Source organism: Scomber scombrus, chromosome 5 (assembly GCF_963691925.1).
Source record: "Scomber scombrus chromosome 5, fScoSco1.1, whole genome shotgun sequence".
In the NCBI taxonomy this organism is placed as follows: domain Eukaryota; kingdom Metazoa; phylum Chordata; class Actinopteri; order Scombriformes; family Scombridae; genus Scomber; species Scomber scombrus.
Genome location: NC_084974.1, coordinates 1,772,895 through 1,786,411, shown reverse-complemented (window position 1 = coordinate 1,786,411; position 13,517 = coordinate 1,772,895). Strand labels below are relative to the sequence as shown.

Genomic DNA, 13,517 nt, shown 5'->3' with positions numbered 1-13,517 from the left:
CAGCAGAGTCCAGTTCAGGCAAGAGTGAGTCTACAACTACAACTGGCCCACATCTTTACTGGCACACACACACACACACACACACACACACACACACACACACACACACACACACACACACACACACACACACACACACACACACACACACACACGCACACACACACACACACACACACACACAACTATCAAAACTTTATGTAGGTCTTCTCCCATTTGGCCAGCGGTGATGAGAAATAGAGTACAGATTGCTTTCAAGCAGCAGGTAATGACGTTGATGCTACTATTTAACAGGGGAGAAGTTTACACATGCCATCTGCTCTTTGGAGAGCAATCAGTGAAAACATGGATGAATGAAGAGATATCAAGGAGTGGAATCTAAACACAGATTTTCAGAGGAAAAAAATTGACCAGCAGGACCAACGCTGACCCTGCCTGCTGGGGGCTGCTGGGTAAACCCCCCCCCCCCCCCTCACATATTTACACAACCCTTCATGGATTTTCAGTCTGAAGATACAAAGACAGCTGCAGAAAATGACTTCCAATTCCCTCCTTTGTCATTAGCAGGCTGCAGGATAAAGTCTGTCAGAAACTCGTGTCTCACTCAGTCATCTCCTGTGCCATAATTGATAAGTAAACTGATCACTCATGTTACTGCATGTACTTAAATTCCTATGATATGAAGTAGTGCACAACTTTTCATACATCATATATATATATATATATATATCATATGAACAGAAGACGAGAATACGTTGAGCAGTTACAAAGATAATTTATTAGCCAATCATGTAGCTGATTGATAGTGTATTTCATTTTGTGGCTGACAGCAACAACACACAATGTTAATGTTAACATGTGATAATAATGCAGTTAACACAGCATTGTCTGCCAGAAATGAAGACAGGTAGACGTATACATGCTTGATCTTACATGAGATAAATCAAGTCTATTTCCAGAACAGTAAGTGGATTATATTAGACATCATTCCATACATTCTGAACAATCTGGATAACTCTGTATGAATTCAGTCAGTCAGTATTCAGTGATGACATGTATCTAATAAAGGGTGACTGTTCAGGCCAACACTCTTAACCCCTGTCATACTGTTCGGTTCATATTTGACCCATTTTCACATTTGACAGCTGTAAAAACAGCCTGAATGTCATTTGAAATTTGATTACTTTTCCTAAAGTGGCCCAAAATGCACAAAAATTGCAATGTTTTTTGTATAGGTCTCTCTGAAACATGAATCAAGGTTTAATCACATTTATTGATCAGTCAGATCCACTATTGATGCTTTTTAAACACATCTGTGGTTCAAAATGTGGTATAAACACTTTTTATGAAGAGATTCTTAGACCAGGTCAAAACTGACCTGGAACATACTGTGAGGGTGTAGAATACGAACAGTAACAGTTAAGGCCTCATGTACAGTATGTGGCCTCACATGGTGTTGGATATTGTGTGTAGATGCATTGTCTATGCACTGGTGGCTGTTTAATGCAAAGCACTGGCCCATCACCCATGTTCTAATTATACAGAGAAGAAAGGTTATTAAAACATATTAAACATAAGTGACCCCTTTTATTGGACTGATCCACTGTCAACATGATTTATTTATTAGAGCAACTCTAATATGAATTATTAGTATTGTTACTGTGGTGGCTGAACTTACGACCAGACGTAGGCCTATGTTTAAGGTGTCTCCATATATAAATTAATGGCCTCCTGTCAGCTAAGGTTATTATGGTATACTATAATATACAGGCAGAAACTACAACAAACCCTGTTAGTAACTTTCCCAGAAGTGGACAGTAATCTGTTTCAGCAGGATTCAGGCGTGTTCAGGTTCCAATCATCCAGACTTACCTTGGTAACGCAGCAGGACTGATCCAGCCTGAGACCTCTGGCTGTGGAGGCGGATGGAGATCTGGTTGCTGTGGCTTCGTACTACCAACCCCCTCATCAGAATAGACTCGTTGGCCAGCATGTTGTTCTCCCCATGTCCCACGTCTTCAAACACCACCTTGTCTCCTTCAGATAGATTCACATTCATCACCTGGCCAGGGACAGGAAACAGAGTGGGGATTAATAGTGCTGTTTGATATATTCTGAGATAATACACATCTTTGGCTCATATAAAGAACACCAAAATAACCATTTCAGATGTATACCAACTATATGGAACGAGTAGAAAGCTGGTCACAAAACAGAGCCCCTCTCTCTGCCTGCTGCAACCATACATATGCAAATTAAATGTAGATTTCACTATTTACATAATATGTATTTGCAGTCATGGCCATTCACATCAAAATTGCGCCCAACTAGCTAACACTTTGCAACAGCAGTCCCCCAAATTATTCGAGATAATTTCAGAAGTGACATAAAGGCTTCACGCAGAGTTTATCCTTTCAGAATGGCAGCTATTATTGTTGCCACACCGTGCACTGTCATCAGTTCCCATTTTCAGATCAGATAATAAAACGCTCCTATAATGAAAGGGCTTTAGGGCACAGGAGTGTCAGCCTTCATGGATTAATTTTACATATGAAGCTATTTGAACTTGCAATTTGTGATGTGTGCAGTTGAAGGGCTTTTTGACTTGCATGAGTTCCCTAGTTTAAAAAAACAACAACAAAGAACAGCACTCTGGTGAAGTGTTGACCCGTGAGACTCGGTAGGCGACCCTCACCTCTGTGACAAGTGACAAACACATTATCATTAACATATCAGCATGTATCATAAGAACCAGCATTGGAAGTGTACTTTGCGTAATGCTCGGGCACAAATCAAAAGTAAGAAATATGGAAGAAGCCAAAAGGACAATGTAGAGCTCAGTGATTACACTGCAGATAGGCCTGATAATTGTCAGCTTGTCTCCTTCGCTGACAGCGCGTCTGGTGAGAAACGCTGCTTTTATCAGCTTTTATCACAGCAGGTATATCTCTATTCGGGCGTTAAAAGGAAGGAAGCGCCTCATCCTCATGTGGCCCTCCATAGATCATATCAACTGCATCCTATCTCACCTAGCCGGGAGACAAATCCACAGCTCCCTGGAGAAAAAAGCTGCCGGGTGATGCTGCAGTGATGTGTATCCACTGACAGGACAAAAGTGTCAGTTGACAGTTTGTTAATATAATGTGACCAACCCAACCAGACTCCTCTTCATGGATGGAAAAAAATAAAAACAGTGGACTCCATGTGTACAGAATGCAGAAGTGGATGTAGCAAAGGATATTGAGGACAGATAATGATTGACATAAAAAGTGTCATCAGAAAGATATTTACATGTTTGTTATGTGTTTGATAGTATTTTATTAAATCCCAGTCCAGATTGGAGTTTCTCTTTTGAATACAAATCATTGAAGCTTTCAAAATGAAAAATACACTCTCTCTGCTCTCTGAAACATGAATCAAGGTTTAATCACATTTATTGATCAGTCAGATCTACTATTGATGCTTTTTAAACAGATATGTGGTTCAAAATGTGGTATAGACACTTTTTATGAAGCGATTCTTATCAAAACTGACCCAGAACACACAATGAGTGTGTAGAATATGAATTGTATGTAAGGCTTAAATCTGTTCTTATATTATCACATTTTTATAATTTTTATTTCTTATGTGCATTAGTCTCAAATTGCTTTACTGTTTATTGTCTCCATCTGCTATCTTAGTATTGTCTCGTCATTCATCTGTGAAGCACTTTGAATTGCACTAAACACAATGAAAGATGCTCTACAATAAAAAAAAAAGTTTGATTGATGAACCACGACACTGTTCATCTGATTTATAAAAGATGCTTCTAAAAAAGATCTAAGGCTGTGTTGTTTTGATGCATGTGGAACACGTCTGATGAAGACAGAACAGAAAAAAAAGATTTCTAAAGTTCTTGTTTTAATAAAGTATGACAATTAATGAGGGAGATTTTTTTTTTAAAGTCCTCTGCCTGGAGTCTTGCTATACACTCAATCATAACATAATGGGCTAAAAACTAGTATGAGACATTTATAGTGAAGAAAAGCACATGTTTAAAGCCACTGAAGGGAAAACTGATGAGAGGTAAATCTGCTACTAAAAAGCTTCTATCACTTCGTAATGAATCTTTTTAATTCACTGCTGTATTTAAAATGTTTTCTTTGTCTCAACTATTAAGAAGTTGACTCTCTCACTGCTGCAGATTTTACACTTGTTAAATTTCCATTTTCCTCTGCTGCAGTGGTCAGTCTCTGGTGATAAATGAGGTGCAGTTGCTATTTGTATGAGTTTCCATATCTCCTCTCCCATACTTTGCATTTCTAAACAGGAATGCTTTAACACAAACGCTTCATGACTCCAAACATGCAATTTTCTCTGCAACACACTCGCTGAAAACCTCAGTGCGCTCTAGTAAATAAGGACAACATGTCTTTTACACCTGCTTTAAGTGATAGTCAGTGTTAGCTATTAAAAAAAAGACATGAATGCTTTTGGAAATTGGCTTATCAAAATGAGGCAACACAATAGATTTAATAAGAATACTTTTTTTTTATTAGAGCTTAGAGAATTCAGATATGGAACCAGATCCAAAATGAAAAGGTAGCAGCTAGAATAGACTGGAAAATTGTCAAGTATTGTTTCTGAGTGGGAAGAAGTTATTCAGTTAATATTCCAAAACTTCAAAAATGAGGGAAACTGTAAATAAAAGAGTCTGTTTCTCTACTGGGTGACATTTTGAAAGACACATATTGACAGACTTACATTCTCTGAGACAATGTTGTTAATTAACATATTTGGCAAGTCGGCAAAAATGTTGATGAACCTAAAATGTATTTTTCCCATCAAAAGATCTGATCTTGAAGAACAGTATCCACTAATAGATGGTTGTGTTTATAGGTGGTGGCAGCACGTGGTTAAAGTTAGAGAAAGCTCATGATCTTGGTTTCTGTGCTGACTTAAAACACATCATTGAAACTAAACCACCATCTTTCCTGTGAACAAAACACAGACAGTGATGTTTCTTCCAATGCATCGTAATTGGGGAAACAATATAGTTTAGTTAGTCTATGAATGTGATTTCTTGCCGAGGCTGTAGAAGGGTCTCTGAGAAGAATCACTGTGCATTGAAGGTAACAAGTTCAGCTAGTTCTGACATGTGATCAAGAAGCCTTCAGGACTCCTTCTTTGGAGATACTTCAACCAGGGCAGACTACATATCCCATCAAGCCTGAGAGCATTGAATGGACTTGTTGTATGGACGTACTGTAGCCAGGAAATGTGGCAATTTTTAGAACTATAGTACCGAACATTGATTCTTGAAACTTGATTATCCAATTAAGTGTCGATTCAATTGTAGACTTATTCACTACTCACATTGTATCTGATCAGAAATCAGGAGCAGTCTTTGAATTTGTGTAATGAATATGCCAAAGTGAATTGATTATTTACATTACACATCATAATTGATGGTGTGTGACACTGGATGGACAAAAACAGACATTTAGGAACCAGTAAAAAATCCAACATGTTTAGTATTACCACAGCAGACGTTTTGGGCTTGTAGAGGATGCTGCTGTGCTTTTAATTGACAGTTTAAATATGGAATTCTAGGCTGCCTTAAAAGCTAATTTGGCAAGAAATTGTTTTAGGAGCATATTCCTCAAGTTTTTTTCTCCAATATTATAACTGTGTAATTCATCAAACCGGCACATTGACAACTAATCAATCTCTACCAACTTAGCGAACGGTGGTCTGCTAGGCTGCAAGACCGCTTGTTATCATATGACCCAGGTACCATACTTCAGTCACATGATGGCAATATCATCAAGTTAAGAAGTGAAGCTTAAGTTAAGATTATCTTGTCAAACTAATTGTTTGGTGTGACTCACATCTGCATATGCTGGAATTGTTGATAATCATCACTGAAACCCACTTATACAGCTTATATAATATCATGAATTGTACATACAGTCATCATTCCATTACGGGTTACTTGTTTAAACTGAAACTTTACTTGCAGCCCACGTATAGTAGGAGTCCACCCAGCCTCAACACAACATGAATGACTCATACAGTACCAGCTCAGCGCCTTCTACTGCGTGCTTGTGTATAACAAGTCATAATGTGCCATTAATGAACTCATGGACACAGCATCAGGATAATAGTGCGCTGAACAAAGGGCATCACCAAGTAATCACATTATTCCTTCAGCTCAGGGATAATAAAACACTTGAGGGAACATTGGGAGACGTAATCCAATTTGCCCTGGCACCAGTCCAGCTTCTGTATAACTGTACCTCACAAACATAATCACGAGGGGGGTGAACCCACATCAGGAAAAAAAGAGTTATTACTCTGACAACGTAATGGATCACAACACACTTTAAAATCCGAAATGAATGCTACTTGACACAGAGGAAACTCAAACATATCATCAGTGGTTGTGGTTGCCAGTGTTTATTGTACTGTTGTTTGGCTGAGATCATGAGCGTGATTAGTGGATTGATTACAGGCGACATGACTGTACATCATGGTTTAAAAGTAAAGTACACTAAAATAAGATCAATCCTGAACTCTCTTTCTAAAATGATCAATTCCACTTGATACAGTTCATTAGGCGTGCTAGGCTCATCCCTTATGGAAACTGTAGCAAACAAACACAATTCATTGGTTATTATGAAGTAATTGAAAGATAGCCTGATGCTCTCAAAGTTCATGTACTTTAGAACCTATTAAACAATTGTTCAACCTTTATTTGATAGTACGTGACATAGAGGCTGACAGAAAACAGGGAGATAGAGAGAGGAGAATGACATGCAGCAAAGGTCCCTTGCTGGATTCAAACCAGGGACTTTGCCATTATGTAGCATGTGCGGTAACCACTCGACTATCAAGGCGCTCCAGTTCAAGGGGGGTTTATACAGTGTAGTGAGTGTGGTGGAGAAGTACAATGCATCATATTTGTGTAGAGAGGGGACATACTGCATAGAATGACCCTTTCTCTCTCTGGCAAATTGGCACTCAGCCATTTCTTAAGGACCTCTGTATAGGATCAAAAATACTCCTAGCTAGAGGTCAGTGAACAACCATCACATAGAAAACAAGGGTCACAAGTTCAACCAGTGTAGGGCTGCGGTCAAAAGTACATCCTAAGAAAAGACAACCATCTATCTATCTATCTATCCATCCATCCATCCATCTATCCATCTATCTATCTATCTATCCATCCATCCATCCATCCATCCATCCATCCATCCATCCATCCATCCATCCATCTATCTATCTATCTATCTATCTATCTATCTATCTATCTATCTATCTATCTATCTATCTATCTATCTATCTATCTATCCATCCATCCATCCATCCATCCATCCATCCATCCATCCATCCATCCATCCATCCATCCATCCATCTATCATCTATCTATCTATCTATCTATCTATCTATCTATCTATCTATCTATCTATCTATCTATCCATCCATCCATCCATCCATCCATCCATCCATCCATCCATCTATCATCTATCTATCTATCTGTCTATCTATCTATCTATCTATCTATCTATCTATCTATCTATCTATCTATCTATCTATCTATCTATCTATCTATCTATCTATCTATCTATCTATCTATCTATCTATCTATCTATCTCTCTCTCTCTCTCTCTCATTGGCTATGCTCATAGATAGACAAACCAGACAGTTGAGAGTGAGTTGAGGGTGCTGACTATTAACCCCCCCGCCCTCCCAAATAAAAAAAAACAGTTTTGGAGTTTATTAAATACCTGCAGTAATCTCACAGCAGCAGAAAGTGTGTGTCTAGAGATTTAAATAATGAAGTTACGCTGCTGTGCCTCGTGTGTTAATGTGAACAGCGTCTCTCTTAATGGGGGGGTGATTCCTGCAAGTATTTAGTAAACTCAGGCAGATATCTTTTAATGTCACAGTCATTTGAAATTCCCTGCAGCTCATCAGGGAAACACTGTACAGGGAAAGAAAGAGTGGCAAAATGCATTGAATATTTAAATCTCTAGACAGGACTGGTTCAGATCTAATATTAATGCTGTTAACTATGTTAATTGATAGTGTTTCCCGGTTGAGCTACAGTCAGTCAGTCTGTCTGTCTGTCTGTCTGTCTGTCTGTCTGTCTGTCTGTCTGTCTGTCTGTCTGTCTGTCTGTCTGTCTGTCTGTCTGTCTGTCTATCTATCTATCTATCTATCTATCTATCTATCTATCTATCTATGCTGCATTTTTACAGGGAAGCAGTAGAGACAGACAATATAGACCAGCAGTCACTAATAGGTGGACCGCGGTCAGGATCTGGACACCGCCCCATCCGGACCCACACCTGTAACTAATGAAATATTGAGGATTGTTACATTTTGTCAGAGCGTTTTCTATTTTAACAGGCACAGCTTCTCCAGCTATTACGGTAAAAGTGGAGCGGCCCTCAGAAAGTCACAGACCACTGAGCATAGCCAATCTTCTCACGTGATGCTAATCAGCCAATCACATCCGTGCATTCAGCCATGCAGAGAGACTGGACAGTCAGTGAGATACACACGGAGAAAAGAAGAGAGACAGAGAGGAAGCAGATAAGAGCTGATACTAAGCTCTTTATTTAAGAAGCACTATCAAAAGCTTTATGTAATGTACTTTATTTTAAAATGCCATCTTTATTTGATAAGAGAACATTTTATTTATCTTTTATTTGATTATGTATTTGAATCCCACTAGTTGAGTTTAAATACTAATAAATGAATTCCACTGTATTTATGTGACAGTCTACAATCTAGCCACTAGCCACAGATGCTGATGGAACTACAATGCTACTTCAAGCTACTGAAAAATAACACAGACATTATGATGTTCCTGGTTTTGGTTCGATTCCTGTATTTGCCTTTTTGAAGAAAGAAGCCCATGAGTTTCTGCTTTTTAATTCACATGAAAAGTGTGTAACGTGAACACAGCTTTGGACAGAGGATACATAGACTGCTGCTGCTGATGATGTGTAATGTGTATTGAAGCATTTGAGTTTGTGAACGGTGCATCAATTATGGAACAGAATTATCTCCATTGCTTGTGTAAAAGATAGTCAGAGGTGAACCCTTTGCTAAAGGAGATTATAAAGGAAGCTCTGAAGCATCTTTTCTTAGCATTTAGACAATTCTACTGGCTCTTATCATGTCTTCCACTTCATACTTCTGGATCATTTCACTCAGTTAGTTAACCTTCCTAAGCAAAAAAAAACTATTCAGCCGCACCCTATAGGAGGAGGAATGGAATGACAAAGTGATATTACTGTCACATTGAATTGAAGAACAAACACTGTCCTCTAAAAGCTAACCACACACTATCATTTATCTCACCGCTGCTCAGACAAAAGTACAACGAACTGTTAAACAAAGGCAGAATAAATGACATACAGTCAACTATCTGATTATACACAGCAAGGAGCTGAGATTAAAATAGACACAGCATTAAAGTATGTAAAGCAGGCATCGAATGACAGACTTAACACTCGCCGTTTTGAACCCATTGTTTGAGAACAATACGAGAAATACATCAAATGATAACTACTATTTAAATCTCTCTCATATGAGGACAACCCCCCCCCCCTCTCTTTTGAATTTCACCAAAGAGATAACAGTAGATTGAATAGACCTTTTTCAGAGTCAGCCAGGATCTGCAAACGCTGCCTTTCACTTCTCAGTATTAAAGGTGTCAGAATGAACACCGGCCAAACCGTTCACCGGTGCTCTCGGCCCCTGAGACAGCATGCTTCCACAAGATAATGAAATTAACTGCAGGACGTGAAAACATTTAATGACCTCATGGGTTATTTTAACTGTGGAACACATGGAAAGAACGCATGTCAAGAGGACTCCACATTCCTTTAGACTTGAGTTTCTTTTTTAGAGAGTGAAATACATTTCACATCAGAACAAAGAAAACTCACCAGGATTAAACAATTTTCTCTCCCTCTATGTTCACACACACACACACACACACACACACACACACACACACACACACACACACACACACACACACACACACACACACACACACACACACACACACACACATACCCCCTCTTTCTTTCTCTCTCTCACCCCCTGATGAGGCCTGAGATAAGATATCTTGCCAGACCTCTGCCATAAATTGTAGAGACATCCCTGAAGTGACTTCACACTGTATTTCTTCTTTGTTTTTGCCCAAGCCTGAATTAATGTGAATGTAGTGCAGTGCTTGTTCAAAATGTGGCTGTTCCAAACGAGCCTCCCGCTGCTACTTTAACACGTAGAAAAATGAATCCAGTTGATGTGAGGTGTGAGTGAGTATATATACACCAACAACATTCTGTTATACACATATGATATAAGGAATAGGCTAAATACTCTAATAGTAAAAATATTTTCTGTTCTCATTTCAAGTAAAATAAGAGCTGCATTTAAAAATAAAATAAATAAAATAAAATAAAGTGGATCGATCATTTTGGGCTATTAGATTGTTCCTATTTTCTGTGTCTTGAGTGGTTATGTTGGCTCTTAAGATTTGTGCTTTGTCTGTAGTGGCATATACAATCACCACAGCCTCAAAGCATATGAGACAAACTGGTTTTGAACTGTCCATGGAAGTATTTTCTCCATTTTACGTGCTTAACTACAGTCATTTGTGTTTCCAAAATGCAGGTGACCTACGCTCAACCATGTACCTGAACGCCTCCTGCTGATTTTTTTTGTTTTGTTTAGTTTACACACAAAAAATGACAGATAATAACAGATAGTATAGAGTGCAGGGAGAAGCAGAAACCCCAAATGATCTTATTTAAAACTTCCACCTAAAAAATGTAAAAAAATTACACAATACTACAGAAAATAATATGACTATGTAGAACAGACCAAATAATTACAATATATAGTTAATAACAACAATAACAGTAAGTGTGTGTGCACATGTGCATCTGCTGAATGTGCTGCTCACACTATGTTTTGTGCTTTGTCTGTAGTGGTGCTATAGCCCTAACCCTAACCCTTTCTACCCAGTAATGCACCCACCAAGTGTGGAGTGGACCAATCAGATGAACTGGTTAAGAGATATGCAAAGGATAAACATACATACACACAGACAGAGGAACAGACAGAGATTTATTGCTTTACAAATAGAGATTAATTGTCCAACTACTCGATGATTCAGTCAATATTTCTCATCAAATGTTTTCATGTAAGATGGTTCAACTCACACAGCTGTATGATAAAAATTAAATGAGTTATCCAAATGTAGTTTGAATGCATCGTCTAGCATGTGGCACACTGCTGTCTAGTGACTATGGATAGTGAGATCTCTGTAATACTAAATATATAGTTATTGTTTGTATAACACTGCATTTTATATATTGTCTGTTCATTAAATAGAAATATTGGAAATGATTTTGATTTTTAATGAGTTAGGAGTATTATATGTTCTGAAATATGATTGTGATATTGATGGGTAGTGCATTGTAACATGAAATTTATGTTTAGAATCACTGTTGAATTATTGATCATGAGACTCTTTGTGCATAAACCCCAATTAATTTCATCTCACCAGAGCAGGGAAAGTTCCAGATTCTTTGTAAGAAAGGAATGAATATTCATTGGAGGCGGAACACAACTTCAAGTTCATAAAAAGAACTGACAGGCTCTGTGTCAGCAGGCTGGTCCTCACCTACACTCACCAAGACTTTGCTCCAGTTTATCTCACTTTTTGCTTTTTCTCGACATCTTATCTATTCATCTTTTCTCCTCACATAATGTATGCACATAGTTTAACCGTTTTCTAAGACAAGTCTCAGGTCAAACTGAATGAACTGTTTTGGTATTTTTGGATATATTTGTATCACAGTGGAAGTCGTCTGCCTCAAAACACCAGGATGGTAGTATGTCTGCCTCAAAGACGTTTTTTTCCACCCCACAGTAATGGTTCTACCAAGGTCAGCTGAGAGTCACCACAGCCTCGCTGCTTGGTGACCAACTGAATTCTGTGGATCTGCCCTGAGAGCGGAGCCGGTACTGAAGGAGTCCCTGCAGAGGAACCCTGCAGGCAGACTGTCTGGCACCTCGATGGGAGGCCACTTCAGGGGACCCAGCACTGCACAGCGCCTTTGGAATGAGCTGAAATGAGCTTATGTCTACATGTCTACAGCGACGCTCCAACAAGAAGGAAAAACTCCACATCTTTCTATAAGAGCTGATGTCAAATAGAACTAATCCTTTTAAGCCTCATTCAAAGTTCTCAAAAATGACTGTCCAGATAATAATTCAACAGAAGAAGAAAACGGGGGGAAAAGGCTGGATGTACATGTATGCAGAGGAAGACAACTCTTATTATTTTCAGGAACATGGTGTAAATGTAAACTGTGTATTTTCAATTCAGTATTAACTTCAACTTCTAAAAATGCTACTTTTTTTTTAAAACTACAAATCTACGACACAGTTGTAGTTCTTTTAGGTTGTAACACTTCCAGGGTTTTAAATAGGGTCATAAAAAGATAGATCTACTAAATATATCAAATATCTAGTAATTAGACTGCATGTAGATGATGAAAAATAAAACTTTAACATGGTGACAAGGAGGAAAATTCTTCTGGGCGTGTCCTTCAATCAGCCAATCGCAAAATCAAAGCTTCAAATTCTGGATTTCAGATTCTATTCATTCCTGAGGTGCTTTTTACTGAAAGAACATCATAAAAAAACTAAATAAAATAATACAAATAAAATAAAAGCTCAGATAACTACACAACACAAAGACAATGATTCAGGGGGGGTTTCTACAATAGCAGCATCCATAACAACCAACATAGCAAAGAAAGAAAGCCTGAAAAAACATCACGATCATTTACTGAGTGATGATTAAGAAAATAAAATGCACATTTCTTGTTAGATATATGAATAAAAGGAATGTCTGCCTTTTTTTTTTTTTTTTTTTCACTGCAGTGAAAGAAACTTGACAGTCACATGACCTGGACACAGACCAATGTAGCATTACATGTTTTCATGTGAGACTGGGGATACATGTGTTCTCCACACAGGAAGGATTGGTTTATCACCCAAAACTGAAATGTTGTGCATGCACTGCACGCAGTTGGAATATATAAAGTCATGTATGCAGATTGAAGAGATCAGGTTGTAATGTTGCACCAGAAAACCTTCTAGTAAAGAGGTTAAGGTGATGGTCCAGCATATGAAGTGGTTGACTTTGACACCGGAGACCACGGTTTGTATCCTGTCTCCTACGAAGAGTCAGGATTTAATGTATTTACATGTATATCAATTCATCTTTATTTATATAGCACCAAATCAAAACCAAAGGTATCTCAGGGCACAAGGCATTTAACTGACCAGGTTACACTCAGCTTTCCCCTCAAAACCCATTTCTTAACTGTCATGTAAACAAGAACCCTGGCTTCAGTAATCAGAGTAATGGGTTTAGAGAAAGCTGATTTCCGCAGGTAGATTTCTCCTGGAGAATGCCAATCTTTCTGCCATGT

At 38.3% G+C, this 13,517-nt stretch overlaps 1 protein-coding gene across 1 annotated transcript in view; it reads right to left on the bottom strand.

Annotated features, from left to right (window-relative positions):
- The window catches only part of sez6b (seizure related 6 homolog b), a 142,337-nt gene that overhangs the window by 81,831 nt on the left and 46,989 nt on the right, over nucleotides 1-13,517 (bottom strand). The window contains exon 4 of the mRNA XM_062419260.1: nucleotides 1,873-2,062. Coding sequence (XP_062275244.1) covers nucleotides 1,873-2,062 — 190 coding nt within the window. The remainder of the gene's footprint in view (nucleotides 1-1,872; nucleotides 2,063-13,517) is intronic.